The 24,410-nt window shown below is 36.4% G+C and overlaps 1 protein-coding gene across 4 annotated transcripts in view; it reads left to right on the top strand.

Annotated features, from left to right (window-relative positions):
* The window catches only part of unc-104 (kinesin family member unc-104), a 1,041,320-nt gene that overhangs the window by 704,318 nt on the left and 312,592 nt on the right, over nt 1-24,410 (top strand). For all 4 annotated transcript variants that reach the window (XM_090382707.1, XM_090382708.1, XM_090382709.1 and 1 more), the window contains one exon: nt 20,187-20,258. In XM_090382707.1, coding sequence (XP_090238833.1) covers nt 20,187-20,258 — 72 coding nt within the window. The remainder of the gene's footprint in view (nt 1-20,186; nt 20,259-24,410) is intronic.

Genomic DNA, 24,410 nt, shown 5'->3' on the forward strand with positions numbered 1-24,410 from the left:
TTTTAGACAACATTATATTTTAGAAAATAACATAAATGTGAAATCATAGAAATATATACTTTGCTAACCATGGTTTCTTTAAAGTTCTGCCTCTGCAAGACTACTGGACAGATCTTCAAAGGTCATTATAGAATGCAGACACAGGAAGCAAAGACATTGCTTATACATATATTGGCTGGACATGAGACACTTGAAAGTGACTTTTGTGATAGCAGCAATATGATACTAGCATTTTGTCATATTAACTTAAAAGGGGCAAATGAGTTTCAGCACGAATGAAAGGAATATACTCATGCAACAAAAATGAGTAGATCAGCTGTTTCGGTTTTAATAATAATGTTCATTATCTACTTGTTGTCGTCAGAAAATTCTAGCTATGTATTAACTTCATTTTTCTACAATTTGGGAAAAGGGAGTATCCCTGCACCCTACCATGATGTGTGTAGGGTTCCTGGACAGTTAGTATGTCAGTGTTTTCATTCTCCATTTTGCTGTTAATCTCATCAACAGCAGAGTTCATCCTTTGTGCATTCAGCTGGACAAAACTCGACACTTGGTTAGTACTCCAATTATGCTGTAGATTCTTGATTTGTTTTTAATTTTAATTGATTAACTAGCCTAAAATAGGTAGGGCATTTTGTCTCATATGGAAGTGGTTGAAATCTTTTTTTTTTTGCATGTTTTCGTGCAGTGCACTTAGGTTGAGCCTGCCTATTTTTACATGCTTTTGTAATCTTGACTGCAAGTGTCCACGCGTGCTTTCTTGTTGTTGGCACTGATGGGATGTTCCCTGTATCTGTGAGAGTCCCAGCCTGCATATATTCTGCCCTAGTTTTGTATTATCTTCCATATCCTTGGGGGAAAAGGCTGCAATTATATTGCATAGATTGGCAGATCTTAATTTTATACCTCCTTTTTGATGAAACTCTACCATTTCCTCAATTGTCATGTGACCTGTAAATTTTTTTTTTCATACAGTTCCGTCATTAGTTTTTAGGTGGGAATAGACCTTTCCACATCAAAAATTATTATAAATGGCACTCTATATTTGGGTGCCTTTCAGTGAGTACAAGATTTTTAACCTTTGAGGGGATTTTCATTATCTGCGTATCTTTTTCTGTTGAGGTTTCTATGAGAACCTCAGTGTTCTGATTTTTCTGACTACTCTCACTTTATCCTGTGTGTACAGTGCCTCCATAGCCAGGTGGGCAGGAGCAGCAGTGCATTGCACACGCTTCTTGATTAGACCGGGGTTCAAGCCTGTGACCACCAAATACAGAGGATGCGGAAAGATCAGAGAATGACCACAGCATATCTCCCCCCCCCCCCCCCGAGCAATATGGCCTTAGTTGCAAATGCTCCTAAAAACCAAATAACAACAACAACTTTATCCTGTTTAAAGTTAGGCTGCAGATAATAGTAATACTATTCACCATATAGTGCAAGAAAACCACAGGCTTTTGCTGCACTGAGGGGGGAAAAAAATACCAAGAAGATAAGAAAATAAAAGTTATATGCATCCCTCCTCACACAGGTAACTATCCAGTTGACCTTTGAATTTATTCAAACTGTCAACCTCAACTACCTGCAGGGATGTTGAGGGTATGTTCCAGCAATCAACAACTCGCTGGCTAAAAGAAAACTTCCCAGAATCTAATCTAAACCCCAACCCCTGTAATTTGAATTTATGGCCCCTAGTTCTGGAATTCTTTATAACAGTGAAAATTCCCTCTTCGTTCATTCTGCTAATCCCTTTCAGGGCCTTATAAATCTCAGTCAGGATACCTCTGAGGTACCTGGTTGCCGAACTCCGTAGCCCACATAATTGGAGTATGGTCATCCTTTTGCCGACCTCACCATTTGAGTTTACCTGTCTTTGGACCTTTTCAAGAAAAGCAATGTCTTCTTTTTCAGATGAGGTCTCCATACTTGAACACTATTCAAAATTTGATCTAATTACCTTATACTGTGGGATTATGACCTCCCTATCTCTACAGAATAGTGTTCGATAAACATGGATAGGACACCATAGACTTTCTTGGCTACCTGTTTACACTGTTCAGAAAACTTTATATATATATATGCCTGTATTGTAACTCCCAGATCCTGTCCCACCTGCACTGCCTTTTAATTCAATCCCACGTAGTGTATAATTTATTTGGTGGTTGCTATCCCCAAGTTATCTTGCATTTAGCAGCATTAAAACCTAGTTGCCACTTCTCTGACTACCTTTGAAGGCTGTTCAGGTCGTCCTGAAGAAGTGCTGCTTGACACTGATCATTAACAACTCTACCAAATCTTTATGTCATCTGCAAATTTTGACATGCCTTCTATCCCTTTGTCAATGTCATTTATAAAAATGAGAAACAACAGTGGTCTAAGAACCGATCCCTGAGAGACCCCACTCCTGATGTTATAGCAACCTGAATAGTATCCATTAATCACAACCCTCTTCCTCTGCCCTGCAGCCACCCAGCAAAATCCATCTTAGAATCTAACCAGTAATCCCAACCTGTTGAAGCTTATACAGCAACCTCTTGTGAGCAATAAATCCAAATAAACTATATCAAAATTGTTCCCTATATCTAGCTCATGAGTAACTGTTTCAAAATAGCCTACTAAGTTAGCTAAACATAATTTTCCCTTAACAAAGTCATGTTGTGTGTCCTTCAGAATACCATATATATCTAAATGTTCCATTCCAGGATTGCACTCTTAATCATTTCCTCTAAGATTTTCCCTACCACAGAAGTCTCACTAACTGGTCTGTAGTTACCAACTTCACTCTTAGAACTGCCTTTATGTATTGGGGATACGTTAGCATTTCTCGAATCCAAAGGAATCTCCCTTAGTCCAAAGATGCCCTCATAATTAAACTACCAGTTATATGCTATCAACTCTGGGAGCCTTTCTTGCTTTTATGCTCAAATGTTTTTCTAATAAACAATAATCTGTAATTATGAAATCACTAATTGCGTATGGCTCAGCCTAACTCGCACAGCTCCGTCTCATTATGAAAAGTCATTTTTCAGTAAAGACTGATGCAAAGCACCTATTCAATTCATCCACAACATGTTACTAAGAATTTCCCATTCACAGTGCACAAGGGTCCAATCTTATTAGCTTTCCTCTTTGTTGTATTAACGTACATGAAAAATTCCTTCTCCCAATTCTTTGCTTTCTTAGCCAATGCTTTCTCATACACAGCCTTGACATCTATAACTTTATTTGTAGTTACATGTGTTATTGTTAAGAGCAGCTCCTAGAATGTTAGTTCAAATCCACCTCGTATCACTGTAATTTTACAGGCTCTGTAAAAATGAGCCAGACATATAGTAGTGTATGGTTTGTGTAGTTAATGCGTGTTGTGTTGGCCTGTTGGCTATCCAGGAGCAGCAATCACCTGGGAAGGTGGGTCAGTTCCAGTAGATAGGATGCTTAGGGGATCTTAGTTTATGAGATATTAAAAAAAAAAGAAAGAAAGAAAGCAAGTAGAACTTAAAATTCTTAACACTTCCCTTCACTGAACTCTTACGCACTGTCTTTATAAAGTATTTATACTATACGTTCTTCTTCTTAATAAAAATTATTGCTGTCTACTCAATTTTTACAACACACTGGACCTATCCAAAGCCATTCGTGTCAGCAGAAATTTTCGACTTTTAAACACCTGTTTGGTGAACACATGAAGCACATTTAGATTAAAAGGAGTTTCGATATTAGTCTCTTGACCAGGAGAAATTGGTCCCATAGTAGTTTCAAATTCTGTCCTGATGTCCAAATATTGTGGACAGTCATACAAAACATGGCTCCAGCCCTTGGCCTCTCCACAAAAACAAGGTGTATTGCTCATGCTGAATTTGTACGGTTTATCATTAACAAGCCATGTGCTGTAAGAATATAAGAGCTGAACATGCTCATAGAGAACCACTTATTTGTCCTTATGTCCATTAAATAAGAAACCCGAGGAATAAATTTCTTTGTCACTAATCCAGCTTCAGATGTATCCCATCTGTCCTGGCAACTCATTCCAACATCTTTGTTTCTCTCTCGCTCTCTCTCAGCATCTTGTTATGTGTCAATCTCAATCCCCATGAATGCAGTTGGAATCTGTTTACAGCTATGAAAACATAGCCCTCGAAATACTAAGAAAAAGTACAATGATAAAACTCCGGCTAATACCTGCAAAGCAGCCGTCGATACTGTTCAACAAACACTTAGAATAGCAAATAGCATTGACATTAGTTTTAGTTTAAATCTAACAATTACTGCCCTATGGTACCATGCACCAGCAGAATAGGTAATCATAGGGAGGAAGACTGCAGAATAGTATAACTTAAAGTTTTTTTCTCAACAATCTGCACTCTGTTCTTTTTACAACACACTGGATGTATCCAAAACTATTTATGTCAGCAGAAATTTGCACCTTTTAAACACCTGATTGGCGAACACATGAAGCATATTTAGATTAAAAGTTTTAGTTTCTTCTTCCCTATATTAGCCAGCAAAAATGGCTGCAGTGAATTTCTTACTTTACCAATAAATACGAAAGATGTGTAGATAAATTTAGCTTGTAATCAATTGTGACTCCTAAATACAGTCAGTCCTCGTATAACACATGTTTACATTACACGAATTCGATCATACACGATTTATAAATAGGAGAACGATATCTTATATAACACGAACCGAATTCGCTTATGCACGATTCGCCTTTGTGTTTACAAGAAATGGCAGTCGAACGCGGAATCACCCCAACCGAACGCAACACAATAGGAATGAAGAGAAGATTCTGAAATTGTATTTATGTTTTTTATATCAGTGAAGGGGAAACACATGTCACCATAACAACGTAAAATTCCTACTATCGGTATAATCGCAAATGCAATTAGATCGAGTTTACTGCCAGTTTATAACAGATTCCACTAGCAGAAACGCAGCTGGAAATTGTTTTTATTGTTTTATGGTAGTAACCCCTAGAAATGTGCTTTAGTAAAATGTGAGGTGTTAGTAGTGTATCTCTGCCTTTACGGTGTTGTTTATTTAGTTGCTACATGCACGCAGCTTTGTTTATGTGTATCAAGCGTGCCTCCTCATTTTGTAATTGCGCTTTATTCCCTAAAAATGAGTAAAATACTTAAAAGGTGTGAAAAGGAAGCGTCCTGGTGAAGACACTACAGATTCAGAGAGAAAAAGAAAAGCAATATCGATAAACAGAGGCGGACTGGGTCAAAAATCCTTACCCGGGAAAATTTATAGTGGCCTCATACTCTGGTTTATGGCCAAAATCACACCGGCGTCTGGCCCACCGGGGTTTCCCCGGTAAGGCTTATGGCCAGTCCGCCTCTGTCCATAGAGAAAAAATATGAAATTGTGAAACGCTTTGAGCGAAATGAAAGACCATGTGATATTGCACGTGTTACAGACCTAAATGAGGCAACGCCGAGAATTACAAAGAATGCAGAGAAAATAAAAACAACTTTCATTAAAACAACTTAAATTAAAATCCATTAGATTAAGACACAAAGAATTGGAAGAGATAGAACGGCTATCATCTGTTTCAATAGAAAATCAAACAAAAAACAAGTTTGCTTACGATAGAAGCAAAAACAGTAGCAATATTTTATATTCATTAAAAATATACGTAATATTATTTAATATTATTAAAATATATTACGTAAGTATTTTATTACAATTATTTATTGTGTTTGGTAATGTTTTGGTTACAAATGTGTGTTCAATCTTGGGTGGTTGGCACCTAACCCTATTTATCCCATAGGGCCTGTTGTTTATATTGCACGATTTTGCATTGCACGAGGGTTTCTAGGAACACAACTATCGTGCTATACGAGGACTGACTGTATTTCACTTCAGTTACAAGAGGAACGTGTCTCATTAATTTTAATTTGAGGAGGCCTGTTTAGATCTAATTTAGTCTTAAAAATAATCATCTTAGGTTTAGATGAACGAATGGTAAGCTTGTTCTGAAGAGTCCACTTATACAAATCCTTTAATACATGGTTGGCAGAAGACTCTATAGCCCTTTGGGAATTACAATAAAATAGTTAAATAAATCATTTAAAATAGTTAAATCATTGGCATATGCAATAAGTCTAGTCCAAATGTTCGTGCTAACCATTCCAGTAATACCATATTCCACGTTAATGGGCCCAAAATCAAGCTTTGAGGACATCCTCGAGAAACCTTCTGCTTTACACACAAAATTTTGACTTGACTTGACCAGTATTTTGATTTGTGAAAAATAACTTCATACTAAGTTATATAACTGCTGAGGGCAATTAGCTTGATGTAGTCTTGCGAGGGAGCAAGGACATATTTATAAGAAGAATTTTTTGTGTGACTCCCAAAGTCCACGAGTGCTTCCTCGCTGAATCTTCCAGGACAAATCCATATTGCTGAGGGGAAATTAAATTAGTCTCACAAAGGAAGGAAGTTATTCTGGAAGCCATAATGGATTCTAGAATCTTCTCCATAGTAACCAACAAAGCAATTGGCCTATAAGGCCTAGCATCATTTCTTGGTTTTCCAGGCTTAGGTATAAGTTTTAATAAATCTGTTTTCCAGCTAGTAGGAAGTAAACCCTCACACAAACACATTATATAGTACAAGCAAAATTCTTGGTCTCATCTCATAAAACTTTAATATCAAGATATTTTCTAAAAGATCCATACCAGGACATTTTGAAGTTTTAATTTTCTTAATTACTGAGTCGATCTCATTAATACTGAATAGCTCTGAATTTTCATTGGTGAAGTAGTTATTGTTACCTGAACAGATAGATAAATGTTCTTGTTTATACTCTGGCGACCACCAGGTCAGTGGAGTTTACAATAACTCAATCAATACAAATGTTAATCATATTTAGCAGTCACAGATTGAACCCCGGTCCAATCAAAGAGCGTGTGCTACTTCACTCACGCTCCTGACCACTTGGCTACATCAAATGAAAGTCTGTATCCAATCCTTCATCATCAATAGGAAAATATCTATCTAGTACAGTCAGTTCTCGTATAGCACGATAGTTGTGTTCCTAGAAACCCTCGTGCAATGCAAAATCATGCAATATAAATAACAGGTCCTATGGAAAAAATAGGGTTAGGTGCTGACCACCCAAGGTTGAACACACATTTGTAACCAAAACATTACCAAACACAATAAATAATCGTAATAAAATACTTACATATTTTATTACGTAATAAAATATTGCTAGTGCTTTTGCTTCTATCGTAAGCAAACTTGTTCTTTCTTTGATCTTCTATCCAAACAGATGACAGCCATTCCATCTCTTCTAATTCTTCGTGTCTTGATCTAATGGATTTTGTTACACTTTGAGTTGTTCCTGCTGTGAAAGTTGTTTTTATTTTTCCTGAATTCTTTCTAATGCTCAGTGTTGCCTCATTTAGGCCTGTAGCACGTGCAATATCACATCGTCTTTCATTTCGCTCAAAGTGTTTCACAATTTCATATTTTTCTCTATCGACAGAGGTGGACTGGCCATAAGCCTTACTGGGGAAATCCCGATGAGCCAGAAGACGATGGAGGCTGGTGTGATTTTGATCGTAAACGCTAGTATGAGGCCCCTACAAAATTTCCTAGGTAAGAATTTTTTGACCCAGTCCGCCTCTGTCTATCGATATTGCTTTTCATTTTATCTCTGAATCTGTAGTGTCTTCACTAGGATGCTTCCTTTTCACACCTTTTAAGTATTTGACTCATTTTTAGGGAATAACACACAATTACAAAATGAGGATGCACATGTGATACACATAAACAAAGCTGTGTGCATGTAGCAACTGAATAAACAACCTCCTAAAGGCAGAGACACTATTAACACCTCACTAGATCACATTTTATTAAAGCACATTTCTGGAGGTCACCATCATAAAACAATAAAAACAATTTCCAGTTGCATTCCTGCTAGTGGAATCTGTTACAAACGGGTAGTAAACTTGATCTAATTGTATTTGCGACAATACCGACAGCTGGAATTGTATGGGTTTTTACGTTATTATGGTGAAATGTGTTTCCCCTTTACTGATATAAAGAACATAAATACATTTTCAGAATCTTCTCTTCATTCCTATCGTGTTGCATTCAGTTGGGGTGATTCTGCATTCAAATGCCATTTCTTGTAAACACAAAGGCCAATCGTGCATAAGTGAATTGGGTTTGTGTTATATACGACATCGTTCCCCTATTTATAAATCGTGTATGATCAAATTTGTGTAATGTAAACACGTGTTATACGAGGACTGACTGTATTACATTAATTGTTCCATACTAGTCCAAAGTTTCATTCCCATTTGCCTGTACTGTCCGAAAAATTTGTGGTGAATGTAGCTGATCTCACATCAGTTTATATAGAAGTTCCCCCAAGGGTTATTATGATCATATTATTGAACTGATTTTATCCAATTAGTGCACTTGCCATTTATGATTGCTTTTGTATAATTATTCTTAATATCAGTATATGTTGTATGTAACTTTTCAACCTCAGCAGAAGGCCAATGTTGATGGTGTTGGTATCTTCGCTGAGCCGCATGTACTTGTCTTCTTAAATTAGACAACTCACTAAACCACCAAGAACAAGGTCTGCTACCTACAGTTCTCTTCTTGTTTATTGACTTGTACGATGCTTTTATTAAAGATTTCAGAATGTAATCTGCCAGTTCAGCAGCAGTTTTATTTTCAGATAAATCCAATGGATTGGGAAAATCCAGATTAACAGTCTTCAAATTTGTCCAGTTCGTTTCTTGAGAGAAAATCTAATCAGTTCTGGAAGTGATTGAGATTGAAAATCATAGCAATGTGTTGACTTAACAAATTATCGAACAGCGATTGCTAATTGTCCAATGTGTAATGACTAACCATTCTGATATTAGATTTGCAAAAGAAGAGGAAACCAAAGTGTGGTATCTATATTTGACTTGCCTGTCAAGCTACTATAGGTTGTAGTATAGTTTTTGCTTGATTTTACTGATTTTTCCTTCAACAAATGTGCCCCGAGGGCAGCATATGATCTCAAATGGGAAGCAAACAGAAACTATGATTCCTCAGACACCTGTATTTATTTCAACAGTTTGGTTAACTGATTCCTGGATATGATCCATTTTATTAATATTCCCTGTTAAAAAAAATTTGTACAATTTTATCTAGCAAATTTTCTTGGATTTTGATTTCTTTATTAATATCTCTTAATCTCTCATTATCAATTAAGAAAGCTGTAATAACAGCCTCAAGATTTGACCATTTTTCCATAATTATATCTTTTCATACATGATAGAAGGATCCTGTGATTTATCTAGATTTTCTGTCTTGTCATTTTCTCCAGAACTCCAGAACTTACTAGGTGGTAGATGACTCTCATCACCCGGTGAAACCCATGTTTAGTCTCTAGAGCTAAGTTCCGGTCAACCCCTCCCTATCTCTTCCATCGTGCAGTATGATTGATGACTTTTGAGGTTATGATGAACGTCGTGGCGAGATCCAATATTCCTTACATTTCGAGGGTACAGCTCTAAAACGGTGTTCGCAGGCCGGCCGCTAGTTAGTACACCGGACTGAACCTGTTGGTAACTCTCTAGGAGGCTTCCGGATCAGCTAGTGTATAATCTTGCTACCTCTACTCTGCCAGATAGTGACTGGAGGGAGTCAGAGTAGTGTGTATGCGGGGAGCATTGTCGAGGCCACGTTATGTCAAGGATCTGGGTATATTCTTACCATGTGTACGCCATATCCAAAAATTTCATTACTTCATACAACATGTCCCACCCACTTTTTCTTACTATTGAATATACCATGAATTGTCAAACTAATAGACAAAGCTTATCTGCGAAAAGATCTAAATCTCCCAAGCACTTCCTAATTCATTTCACAAATATACGTGGTCCCAATTCTAATCTCAATGATGTCCATTTCCACTTGCAGTCTGCCAAACCCCATGTACTTTTTCTGCCAGAATCTCAGTTATCGGTTGATTCAACTACTGCTCATCTCAGATGCCCAAATTATTCGTTGTATGATTCCTTTCGCCTCAAAGGTGGTACATGTGCATATGTCCGTTCTGATATTCCCTGTCAGAGACTTGGCAATTTGGAATCTCCTCTCTCTGATCTTCTCTGTTTTAAAATCTCTCTACCTCATTGTGTCAAATTCATCTGTTGTCTCTACCGTTCTCCCAACTCCACTAATCACTTGGAGCTCTCTGACTTCCTCTCTTTGCAACTTGACTTTCTCCAGTCCAACTTTCCTAACAGTGAGGTAATTTTCCTTGGTGATTTTAATGTTTCCTACTCGAGCTGGCTTCCGTTTTCTAGTCACACCGACCCAGCAGGTCGAGATGCTGAGGCTTTTGCAATTACTAATGACCTAGCACAGATTATTCATTTACCTACAAGAATACCGGACAATCCTAATCGTACAGCCAATATGCTTGATATTTTTCTCACAAACACCCCTCTAAGTACACGGTCGAAGTGAGAGGTCCTTTAGGCACTTCAGATCACAACTTGGTGATTGTCTCTTCTCCAATGGAACCTTTATCTCATGGCTATTCCCAACCTCGTGTTGTTTGGCATTACAAGAATGCAAAATGGGATGACCTGCGAGACTTCTTTTCTTCTTTTCCATGGTTGGATTACTGTTTCAAAACTTCTGATGTCAACGTTTGCTCAGATCGTGTCAGTGAAATTATTCTTGCAGGAATGGAATCCTTTATCCCACACTCCACTTTAAAATCTCGTCCTTTATCTAAACCTTGGTTTTCCAATAAATGTGCTAAGGCTGTTCAAGAGAAGAATGTTGCATATTGTAATTGGCTTGTTTCTAATTCTTCAGTTTCATTTTCTGCCTACACCAAAGCTTGAAACAATTGTAAAGCAGTTATTAATCAGTCCAAACTAGAGTTTGAACAGGCTAAGAGTAGAAAACTTGCTTCTTGCCCCAATGGTAGCCGAGCATTTTGGTCTCTTGCCAAAGCTATTGGCTGCAATTTTTGCCCATCTCTGCTCCCACCTCTGTCCAAACCAGATGGTTCTGTTGTCACTTCAGCCAAGGATAAAGCTGACCTGCTAGCATCCCATTTTTCTTCCAGCTCATATATTAATGATCTTGGTAAAACACCTCCCACCATTCCCAGCACGCTCCATTCAATGCCTCCTGTGGTCTTCCGTCAAAAGGATATCAGAAGGATTTTGATGAATCTTGATGCTAAGAAAGCCCCACGTCCTGATGGTATTTCTTCACTTGTTCTCAAAACCTGTGCCCCTATTCTTTGCCGCCTTTTTTCACTTTCTTATTCCAAAGGTGTTTTTCCTTCTGCTCGGAAATTTGCTCATATCCAGCCAGTTCCTAAAAAGGGTGACAAATCCCTCCCATCCAATTATCGTCCCATTGCAATTACTTCTACTCTTTCTAAAGTAATGGAGAAATCAATTAACTCTTAAACTACCTAGAAACCTTCAGTCTGATCAACGATCGCCAATAGGGATTCCGTCAGTGTCGATCCACTGGTGATATTTTGGTTTATGTTACCCATTTATGGACTAACTCAATGGAAAGGTTCGGTGAAACACAGGTAGTTGCTCTTGACATCTCAAAGGCTTTTGATCGTGTTTGGCATAAAGGTCTTCTAAACAAGCTTCCATCTTATGGTTTGCCAACTGTTTTTAGTAATTGGTTATCCAGTTTTCTCTCTGATCGCTCACTGAGGGTGATGGTAGATGGCTCTCTGGCTTCTAACTTCTCCACTAATGCCAGTGTCCCCCAAGATTCAGTTCTTTTAACCACTCTTCTCCTCTTGTATATTAATGACCTTCTTCCATTGACTGGAAATCCTATTCATAGTTTTTCCGATGATAGCACATTGCATTCCACTCTCCATTTTGAGAAACCTTGTCCTGCTCAATCAGCTTTAACTTCTCGAAAATCTGCTACCAATTCCTTAAATGCCGATCTTCAGGTAATTCTCCAGTGGGGCAAAGGCATCTTAGTTGATTTCAACCCTTCTAAAACTCAGTCTTGTCTTATATCTTGCAAAAGGATTCATCCGCTCCTATGCTTATCTTTAGTGACACTCCAATTTCTCGGCAAAATGATATATCTCTTTTGGGGATTACCCTGACTTCTAATTTCTCTTGGCACAAGCACATTACAAATATTGCTCCCTCTGCATCTAAAAAACTTGGTTTTCTCTTTTGCTCTCTGTGTTACTTTTCTTCCAAACAGCTGCTCACTCTGTATAAATCGCAAATCCGCCCAGCCATGGAATATTTGGGGGCACCACATCTGGGGTGGTGCCCCAAAAACCTCTCTCAGGCTTCTTGATTCCATTCAGAAGAGGGCAGTTAGGTTAATTAATGATTCATCTCTAACAGTCTCTCCACTTGCTTTCTCATAGACGTACTGTTTCTGCTGCATGCCTCTTCTACAGATACTTCCATGGGCACTGTTCTTCTGAATTGGCTTCTATAATTCCTGCTCTCTCTTTCAAAACAGTCCGAACACGTGCTGCCACCAGCCAACATCCATTTACTGTCCAACTTCAAACCCACAGAACCAACTTTTCATCTTCCTCATTTATTCATTCAACTGCCATTTTCTGGAACAACCTTCCTTCATACGTATTTTCTGAAAATTACAATCTACAGAAATTCAAGTCCAATGTCAACAAATATCTTCTTTCATCTTCTCAACCTCCAACCCAAGCACGGTACTAAGTACTATAGGTTCTACTACCTCTCGTGTTTGGGGTTCACATAAAAAAAAAAAAAAAAAACACCTTTCAGAAGTTCCAACTTTTTGAGTAGAAATGGAACCTTCTCCATTAAGGTTTTCTTTGATTAACTGTGATCAAGTTTCCCCAACTGGCTTTGGAGAAATACTAACTCCACACTTTGAACCAGTTTTTGGTTTTATTAAATATTAGTCTTACCATCCGTAATTCTCAATTAGAAATATTACAAATCATGTTATCCTATAGAAACAGCAGTTAAAAGAAAAGAAAAAAAAAACTGTTCAATGTAAGCTCTGGTAGTGGGCAGTTGTTTACAGTAAACTGTAACTACTTAGAGTCCCATGGGACAATAAAGATCAGGGGAACAGTGCTCTTGCATAGCTGAAGGAAATGAGTCACAGCAATACAGCGGCGCTGTCCAGTACTTCCAGAAATTGGCAAGTTTATTCAATTGTTTCCCGTATGTAGTACTTTACATTTGTCAATGTTAAACTTCATTTGCCACCTCTCAGCCCATCTGCTCAACCTTTCCAGATCCTGTTGCAGCAGCATAGTGTCAGTAGTGTCCTTAACAACTCTGCCAACCTTTTTATCGTCTGCAAACTTGGACATTAAGCTTGATATACCATCATCAATATTATTTATAAATACAGAAAACAATAATGGACCTAACACTGAACCCTGAGGGACTCCACTAATAACATTAGTCCACAATGAGCAGTGTTTATTGATTACCACTCTCTGTCTTCTCCCCCTCAACCATCCCTTTATCCATAGCAGCAATTTGCCTCCAATGCCACACTGTTCCAATTCGTGCAGCAGTCTTCCATGTGCAACAGTATGAAAAGCCTTTCTAAGATCCAAGTATATAATATCAAAGTTATTCCCTGCATCCAGTTCTTTTGTGACTGCATCGTAGTATCCAATCAAATTGGTCAGGCAAGGCTTCCCCTTAACAAAACCATGCTGCCTCCATTAATTTTCCTGGAACAGAAGTTAAACTCACAGGTCTATAATTACTTGTGTCAGCCTTTGATTCTCCTTTGTGAATTGTGGTCACATTTGCACATTTCCAGTCTATGGGTACCTCCCCTGAGTCCAAGGAAGCTCTCATAATTATGGCTAAGGGTTTGCTTATTTCCTTTGCTGCCTCCTTTAATATAACTGTATAGATCCCATCCACCCCAGGTACCTTTCTTGTGTTTATCTTCAACAAACATTACAACACATTGCTGACAAACCAAATGAGTGATTTGCATTGATATTCACACATGAAAAATTCTTTACATAAGTGGATTTCAGAAGTTTATCAAACTCTAACAAGGAGCTGAATGATTTTATAATAACTGAGAGGCAAGTGATATAGAAATTATCAAAGTTAAACATAAAAAAGGCAACTGAGGTTAATGGGATTTATCCAATTATATTAAGAGCGGCAGCAGCGGAAGTAATCAAATCCTTAGCCATAATTATGAGAGCATCTTGGGAGGTCACTATGGACCGGAGAGTGCACACCTGGAATGAAAGAGTGAAACAAGTAATTAGAAACCTGTTAGTTTAACTTCTGTTCAAAGGAAAATAATGGAGTCACTGGTAAAAGAAGTAATCTATACAAGACTGCAGTTTCCCCTTACCAAGATACATGGATATGCCACTAATGGACACTGGGCTTAGTGTGCTGATGCTATCAGTGGAGTTTCCCAGGGTTCGGTGGAAGCCTGATATGACTCAACAATGATATTGTTGAGTCATATCAGGCTTAATGCCGAAATTTGCAGATGATACATAAGTTAGCTGGCTAGTTTATGACATTAATGACAGTATGCTACTGGAACAGAATCTATAAAAGTTAAGCAAATGGGCTGAGAAATGGTAATTGAAGTTTAATATTGAGAAATGTAAAGTTCTGTATTTGGGTAGTGGTAACCACAGAATAACATACCAACTGTGTGACTACACTTAGTGTGATGGAAAATATAAAACAACTAGAAGTGATTGTGCAGTCAGATATGAAGTTCTCTGAGCAGTGCAGATGGTCTGCAAGAGTAGCTCATGGTGTTTTGTCATTGATTTACAGGAATTTTTCTAGCAGGGATAAGGAGGTGATTATCCTCTTGTATAAGGCATTGGTCAGTCCACACTTGAGTACTGTATACAGGTCTGGAGGCCTCATTTAAGAAGGATGTAAAGCTTCTGAAACATGTACAGAGAAGGACAACAAGATTAGTGAATGGAACAAAGGGTTGCTCTTACGAAAAAAGGCTTAAGTTCTGAAAATTGCAGTGTCTGGGAGACTAGGCATCTGTGATGTGAATTGATCTGATTGAAGTGTATAAGGGATCTGATTGAAGTGTATAAGGCTTTGAGTGGTTTGAGCAAGTTCAATGCTGATGGGATCCTTCCTCTTTCCCAGACTACACACTTGAGGGGTCATAAATTCAAATCAAGGAAGGCAGTTGCAAAATAGATGTGTTGAAGTTTGCCTTAAGCCATTGGGTCATTGATTGCTAGAACAAACTTTCGTCTGTTGTCGTGAAAGTTGTTACTTAAATTCAAATTCAAGGAAGAACTAGACAAACTGTTGGAAGGAATGGATAAATGAAATGGGAAGGACTTTTTTTTTTTGCTGATGCTGTATAAGCTTGCTTTCTTACATCATTTTCCACTACTATTGTAATGCTAAATGTTTGGGAACATGTCCCATCAGTTATAAGAAAAGAGCATATTATCACCACAGTAGTTTGTTATCAGATAACATCTAGACAGAATTATCATCATCACAATTCAACTATTTTTCTGGGGTTATTTCATTCTTAGTTATTCCTAAATACTCAGTACTTAATGTTTAAACCATTAATATTGAGTTTTAATGGTTTAAAACTCAATATTAATATAAAACTTATTATATTAATAAAATAGTAATTTTACTATTACTATTTACTGTTATTAATAGTAATAGTAATTAATAAAACTTATCATATTAATAAAATAGTAATATCAGCCTTAATATTAATTAATATTATAAACTTAATTAATTTTGTTTGATTTCTGAATCTAAATTAAATATTGAACTGCATTCCATTATAGTTAACTTGATTTTTATTTCTCCTGTATTCTAATGTCAAAGGCTGCATGAGGGGGAAAAATTATGCTCCGAAATTAAGGTACAAAGAAATTGTAGTCCCAGAGGGTCTATTTTGCAACAGTGCTACTGTTGGAAAATTGATACAAAGAAGCAAGCTGTAGAGCAGAGCATTAGCAAGAAAATATAGATAAATAAATAAAATTTACCTATTTCAGTTTGCTCATCCCTTATATTAATATATGCAGTCCTCCTTTAAATTTTTCCAAAGTGTCCTCTTCCACATTACCAGGTTTATTCAACAATCAATTACTCTCTGGCTGAAAGCAAATTTTCACATATCTGTCATGCAACCATCTTTTTACAATTTAAATTTGTTCTTCTGTGTGCTGTTACCAAAGAACAGTAAAGGTTACCAACATTTAGTATACTTACCCCATATAAACACTTCAATCAGGTCTTATAAATCCATGATTTCCAGATGCTTGAATTCATTTCTTTCCTGGAAAGAGAAACCTTTTGTGCTCCGAACTATTCTTTTTGTTTTCTTTGTATCCATTCCAATATATCCACATCCTTCCTAAAATTAAGCTTCCACATCAGTGTATACTCAAGGTGCAGCCTAACTATTACCTCATACAACAAAATAATCGTCTCTATCTCTGCTAGTAAAATTTTTGTATATCATTAAACTGAATGCTATGAGCTGTTCTAGCAGCCTATTTGCACTGTTCATGGAACTTCATGTTGGTCTGTATAATTATCACTGGGTCTTTTTCATTCTCCACCAAATTGAGTGTGGTACCACCCAGCTGGTATGTTATTCTGGGATTACTGTTACCCAGCTGAGGTCATTTTCATTTATCAATTTTAAACATCAATTGCCCTTTTTCAGCCCATCTGCCTAATTGATCATTAACCCCACTGCTCACCCTTTTTATCATCAACAAATTTAGACATTAAAATTGATATGATTACATCTATACCAATAATACATATAAAACAGTAAAGCGTATTTAGGGTCAGCCAGCACAGGTTCCCCATCTCCATGTAGTTTACTTTGTGGTGCGATACAGTTTGCTGTAAAGGCCAGAGATTTAAAAGTGGGTGGATCTTAGAGTGTGTGGTGTCATGTTCTTCTGGCCAGTTAGCTGCCAGACGTCTTCTGAGGCCCAACATTGCCACACTTCACCCCATGGAGGCAGACCAGGTAGGGTAGTTTGTTTTTACTCTGGCAGGTCTTGCCACCTAATTTCCTGAGATTTCAGTGGCTAGGACCTTAAAAAAATAAATAAATAAATAAATAAAATATTTGTATATATATATAATAATTATTATTTAATAATTGATTGATTGTGTGGGGAGAGTGCTTGATGTCTGAGAGGCCAAAATGTGAACGAAAGTAATTTGGACAAAGTTAGATTTTGACTTGTGGGGGGCGTATGCTAGCATGAAGATAGAGAGGGGAGGGAGACTGAAGGCTGTGGGGGAGAAAGACAGAAGGATGGGGTCAATAGTGAAGACGACCCCAGTCGGATGTCAGTGGGGCATGCCCATGCCCCAACAGGGGGGAAAAAGACAGGTAGCAAGGAGGGGAGGAGACAGGATGACTTTCCCACAGGGAAGGGAGTAAAGTGGGCCAGGCAAGGGAGCCGGCATAGTAATGAGCAACACAGAACCCCAAGATCCCCCAATCATTACATTAATCTATAAGAAGCAGTGGCTGTTAATAATCACTGACCTTCTATTGCCAATCAACCATCCCTTTAACCACAGCAATAACTTATCCTTTGTGACTATTATATATTTCTATGTATGACTATTATATATGTTATATTTCCTTTGTAATTACCTTATAGTAGATAATTAGATTTGAAAAGGGAAAATATTGTCCAGACAACATCTTCCCTTTTCAAATCTGTGCTGTGACTGACATGAGGCAATTCAACTGAAATGAATTGCCTCAGGTGAACAGAGTTTTTTTAAAATTAATCAAAAATTATTTCTGAGTCTCTAATTCGCCAATAATTTCAATAGAAAATGATCTTTTGGAACAAATAAACATAAATGAAATAATTAATAAATTTGCACATCTTAAAGCTAGGAAACAAATTTATATATATTTTTTTAACATTATAATTTTCCTTTTATTTATTATTATGAGTATGATTACTGTGATTTAGAATTTAAAGTTTATTTTCAGAATTTCAGAATCGTAGTAGTAGTAATGGAGGATATGATGCAAGAAAGCAAGTGCATGAACTTATGTAATATCAGCCAAAATAGAAAAATTATTTTATTATTTTTTTTGTTGTTGTTTTTGTTATATTATATGTGCGATATGTTGTAATTCTTTTCTTTTTCAATAAATTAATAATAATTATTTACACCTGATTTTATTTTTTAATCCAAATATTTTGGGGTGGAAATTTTGATTTTGCTTACTGGTGACACACAGGGTCACAGCAACCCTGATCACACCCTTTCTCAATACTCTAATATAATGGATGCTGTATTACAGATTCAACTGCAATAGTCAATGCTCTTGGGAAGGGAACCTTCTCTAACATATCAGCAATGAAATCTTATTCCATAGAAACATAGCCATAATGGCAATTACACTCTGAAAATTTTTAAACTGTCATGACCTAAATTAGTATATATCTGCTATATATTTACTAGTTTTTGAATAAAAATATGCAAGCAATAAAGCTGATAACTTTCTCTGCATAATCTAAGTAAAAGAAATCTATCAATTTCTTTTTCCAAAGAACTACCATTTAATTAATTTTAAAAAATATATAAGAGCAGTGCAATTCATGACCTAATCATGACAATGGCAAGGCACCTCTGTTTTATAAGGCAGTGTGAACTCTTTTATAGAACACTGCATACTAATTCAAACTGTGAATTTTATAATCCCCTTTAGGGCTTGAGGGTGTGTTTCATCATAAAACTTATTTTTCGCAACATTCTCACAGTATAAGCTTTAAAATGATGGCTGCACGTATCTGTAGCTGCTTCCATTCGCTCATAATTTTGATAACCAGAAAATGGCTTACAGAATTATATATAAGTGCATTTTAAATAGCTATTGTATATCAAGATAAGATAACAATAACTAATTTTGATTTTCATACATTTTGTAGGTTACTACTGATTTTATTTTTGGACTTTGTGCATCAGACCTAAGTTGTCCATATGACATAAAAAATCAAACCAGATGAAGCTATTCATATTCATTGGACTAATGTGTTTCTTTTAATGTTTACATATGCAATGACATCTTTATTACTTTCCTTTGAAATCTTAGCCAGAGACTTCTCATACTCTGCCTTAACTGCTTGACTCCATTGGCTTCATTGCAGACCTAGCTTATAATTACTGTAGGCTTCTGTGTCACCTGATAATTTATAATCATCCCATGCATTTTCTTTTCTGTCATTAGTCTCATCGGCTCTTGTGACATCCATTTAGGTCTGAACCATCAAACAGTATCTCTTATTTGATATAAAAAAGTTTAGTAGCTTCTATAATTACTTCCCTGAACACTTCCCATTTAGGAAAAAAAAAAAAAAAAAAAAAAAAAATTAGTTTTCCAGATCTTTATACAGGTACTCAAGATGTGGCCTAATCATTTCCTTATACAATGGGATTATTACTTCCTTATCCCTGCTAGCAAAATTCCTGTATATCCCATATCAATACACTATAATAACTGCCATTAATCTCTCCTTTACCTGAAGGTTCTCCAATACATGAAGAGGCAATTTTGATTAAGAAGCCTACATAATTTTTTTTATTGTGTCTCTAAAATGTTGGAATAAAAAACAATCATCCAGTAAATCCAGAAAGTTCTATTGAGTAGGTGACTATCCTACAAGTTCCAGCCAATATCCATAAAGTTAAAACCCCCATGATGAAATATTTTGATTTACAGTCAACTCTGTTTGTATGTATAATTTTTCATTACGCTCGTCATTTTAATTGGCACATTACATTCTTCCATTATCATTTTTGTTTTCCCAGTATTTATCACACTAGTTTGACTCAACATTACACTGGAAACTTGTGTTGGATGGGTATACTGCTTTAAAATATATATATTACTTAACAAACTTCATAATACTCCCAAATTGTTCTACCTGTCCTTTATGTACGCATTTTATTTTCATATTCAAATTCTGCATCCTCTCTGTCAGAGTGGCACTGTATCTTTGAGATTTGTATAATGTTTGCATTTGTTAATTTAACCAATAATTTAGTCGAAATTGTTTTCTTATACAATTTTAAATCTATGCTTAAAAAATAGTTCTCTGTTATATAATTATGTCCCTTTTATCATTTCAGTACCACTCATATTCATGCAAGGCACGATCTTTTGGTATGGTTTGAAATTTGTGAATTAGAACCAAATGGAGAGTAAGTATACCACTCTCAAGTCTCTTTGGCATTATTTATTATAAATATCTCTCTTTAAAGCAATTGTATACAATAATCAATCAGTTTTAAGAAGAAGAGAGAATTTATTTTCATCCTTTTTGTCAGTCTGTTTCAAAATGATTAATGATATGATAAAATAGTAAGTTATTATGTAGCACAGAGTGAAACGGAAGACAAAATAAAATAAAATAAATGACAAGTTTAATGTTAAATTGTAAAACACAATATGTTAAATACATACAGTACAAATTTGTACTGTATTATTATTAGTAGTATTATTATTGTTAACAGCTACAAGATAGCAAACAAACGTGCAGCTACAAAGCATTATTACACAGCTTCAAAGCAGAAGCTTGGATATACATTTCCCAAAGTAAAGAGAAAATTAAATGTACAGATAAAATAAAACTAAATAAATAAAAGTAGGACTCATCCGTCCTATTTAAGCGAACAGGTAGGAGTAAGGCAGAGCACTGATATTTCTTCACACACATTACACAATCAGAGTCTTATTACTTGCAAGAAGACATTTTAAGTCGGGTAACGGATGAGGTTAGCAATTTCAGTTGCCTCTTGAAATGTCCGGGGGGGGGGAGTCAAATATCTCCATATTTGCTTTGTTCATTGATTTTGCAGTCCTGTTGTAGTATCCATAATTTGTTCTCGCATAGGATGGTTTCAGCAGTGGATGGTTTCTTAACGCTCTTGTTGGAGCATTGAAATTTATTTGTGAGATGAGATGAGGGAAATTCAGGGTACCATTTAACAGCTGGTTAAGAAGGAGTAAGTTGGCTTTATCTCTTCTTTTTTCCAGTGTTTTCGAGTCCAACGAATACACACCACTCTTGGTAGGATTTCTCATTGTATTCAAGGCCACTTTTAAAGCAAATGTACTGGATTGCTCTTTTTTGAATATTTTCAATTTCTAATTTTTGGTAAGCAACATGTGGGGACCAGACCTGTGAGGCAAATTCTAGGGCTGGCCTAACATAGATTTTGTAAAGAAAGATGAAAAGTGCCAACTGATTGAAGTCTCGGTTAATTCTTTTCAGGAAACCTAGTTTTTTGCTAGCTGCCTTCACAATGTTAGAGACATGGACTATCAAAGGAAAATGATTCTTTAATAAAGATACCTAAATTTTTGGCTGTACTAACTTTTTTGATTGCCTTGTTGTTGATACAATAAGAAAAATTAAGTTTGTTTTTCTTGTGTGCATTAGCAAAGCTCTTCAGCTCACACTTGTTTTCATTGACTGCCATTTTGTTCTCCTTCAGCCACTGAATAACTCGTTGAAGAGCTTCGTTTAGGATGATGCAGTCATTGGTACTGCGAATTGCTTTATAGATTTTTATGTCATCTGCAAATACGTTGATTTTGATTTGGTAGTCTCCAAGGGTGTTTGGCAGGTCGTTGATGTAGATAAGAAATAATAGCGGGCCTAAAGATGAACCCTGTGGGACACCAATTTCAGGACTGAAAGGATATGAGGATTTACCTTTAAATGTCACGGACATTTCTCTACCTTCCAAGTAGTTTTCAATCCAGTTTAGTGCTTGTCCTCTGAGACCATAGTGATGCAGTTTGTTGATTAGTCTCTGATGGACTACCTTGTCAAAGGCTTTGCTTAAATCAAGGAAGATGGAGTCGACTTGTTTTCCTTCATCAGGCACCTGGGATATATTCGAAACAAGCGAAATCATATCTGTGCAGGTGGAATGACCCTTGATAAATCCGTGAGAGTAATCTGACAAATTAAGTTTCATAAAGTTAAATAGCTGCTTCATTACAATGGATTCAATTATCTTTGAGAGTGTATTCAATTGACAAACTGGTCTCTAATTGTTGGGTGAGGATGGGTCTCCTTTTTTGTAAAGAGGGGTAACAAAGGCCTTTTTCAGTTGAGCTGGATAGATTCCACACTCAAATACCAATTTTATTAAGTGAAATAATGGCTTTACAAGTGTGGTTCCACATTTTTTCCATAAGACAGTAGGGATACCGTCCGGGCCTCGTGTGAGGTCCTTTTTCATACTGTGAATTGTGCTCAACAATTCTGCTTGGTTGATTTCAAATGCTGTTAGTGTATCAATGTAGTTGAGAGGAAAATTTTTGTTACCTTCCATCCTGTCATCTGCTGTATCTGTTTTGTAAATTTCTTCAAAGCTGCTAGCAAGGTAGTCTGCCTCAGACAAAGATAACAATTCACTGTGAATATCTAGCATGTTTACAGCCGCATTTTGATTTTTTGTTTTGAAATAGCTGAATATAGACTTCTTATCTTTTGCCTCAAAGACCCTTCTTTCGACAAAGCACAAGTATTTGTTGTAGTCCTGTTAAAGGCATATTTCTTTATTTGTCTTAAACCTACTATGCATTTTTCGTTTTTTTTCCAGTAGGGATTTTAGTTCCTTTGAGAACCAGTGTGGGTAATTTGGATCAGGAACACTGTAGCATGGAACAAGGTTGTTAGTTACTTCATTAAATACTGTATGTATTTAACATATTGGGTTTTACAATTTAACATAAAACTTGTCATTTATTTTATTTTATTTTATCTTCTGTTTTGCTCTGTGCTACATAACTTATCATAATTAACGAATCCAGAGTGCACAGGCCTCTTTACCTATGATATGATATTTTGCATAGTATAATTTATTTTTGGTGATTAGCCATTGCATTCCATTGAAATTTACAGGGTGACTGTAATTACAGTTCATCTACTCTTCATCTGCACAGAAAACTGATCAATGGAAAACATTCATATGTGGTATGAACAGGGCTGAAGAGACAAGGTTGTAGCAACAGAATTCTAGATATGGTAAATGTTAGAGAGATATAAACACAAGTGTAAAGAATTATTAGAAGAAATAATTAGAACAAATGACATGTGGTAATTGAGGCAACCTTGTGGGCTTAGCAAGTTATAGTTGAAAATGGACATCACTGATGTTTCAATTGAGATCACGTGTATTTTTGAAATGAATGAAGTTTTTGGGAAAAGAACAAACTTTTCACATAAGTTTTTTTTTTTTTAGTTTTGGGGATTGATGAAATTTTTAGATAGGGTGTATGTACAGCAAAATGATACACTTGTTGATCTGGGTCTCTCCTGAAGTGTTACCAGTGGGTTTGATCTGTTAAATCATTAAATCATCTAGCAGTTCAGCCTATAAAAAGCATTTTAAAGCTGTTCCTCCAAAATATAAGGAATATTAGTTCTTTCCATAATGCCTATCATGGCCTCAAAATGTATACTCATTACTTCATATTACAAGAGATGGGGAGATTCCAGAATTTTTTTGCAGAGGCCAAACAATTTTTTTGTCACTTAAAGCCTTCATTAAACAAAGTGGTGCCATTGCAGCATGTGATGCACATCACCTACCACCTAGTATTTCTCAGTTTTGCAGAGGGCTGGTATGTTCCTTGGATGAAAAATCTCAGTTTCAAGAGGGAAAACCATGTAACCATTTTAAAGCTGACAACAGAATCCACAATGTGAAAAAAATTGTAAAAAAATTAAAATTCCCCCCACCTTTACAGAATTTTAGTTCGAAGATTATGTCAACTGGGATTGATTGAAAGTGAGTTATGCTCATGTGGGAATGAGGAATCTGCTGAGCACAATGTTGAATTGTGCTAATTATGTGGCCGTTCGAATGGAATTAGAAATATCTTTGGGTTAACTGGAGTGTAGTAGTCTTTGGATCATGTTCACAGATAGGAGGCTATTTGCTTACTTTAACAAATTTGTTGCTGATGTCTTTAAGAGAAAGAACAGGCTGAGGCTAGATAGTTAATACCAACTAAAGCCTAATTCCTCTAGAATGGAACACAACTAAGGATGTTCCTCCTGAGTTGTGTTGTGTTACGTTATGAGTTGTATTAATTTTGACTAACAAATGTTTCATACACAGCATAGTATAATTTATGTTGGTGTTGCAAACCACATATAAGCTTCTGCTTAGATAAGGGGCAGCATGAGGTATCTTGAATGAATGCGCAGTTGGAAGGATAGCAGTTGAAGGACAACTCCATTTTTTTTCCAGCAGATATCTGTAGACAATCTAGCTAGTATATTGTGGATTGCTCAACCCTGCTATAAGGAGTGAGGTGATTTTTTTTTTTCT

Source organism: Mastigoproctus giganteus, chromosome 10 (genome assembly GCF_048544385.1).
Source record: "Mastigoproctus giganteus isolate SK-2022 chromosome 10, ASM4854438v1, whole genome shotgun sequence".
Classification (NCBI taxonomy): domain Eukaryota; kingdom Metazoa; phylum Arthropoda; class Arachnida; order Uropygi; family Thelyphonidae; genus Mastigoproctus; species Mastigoproctus giganteus.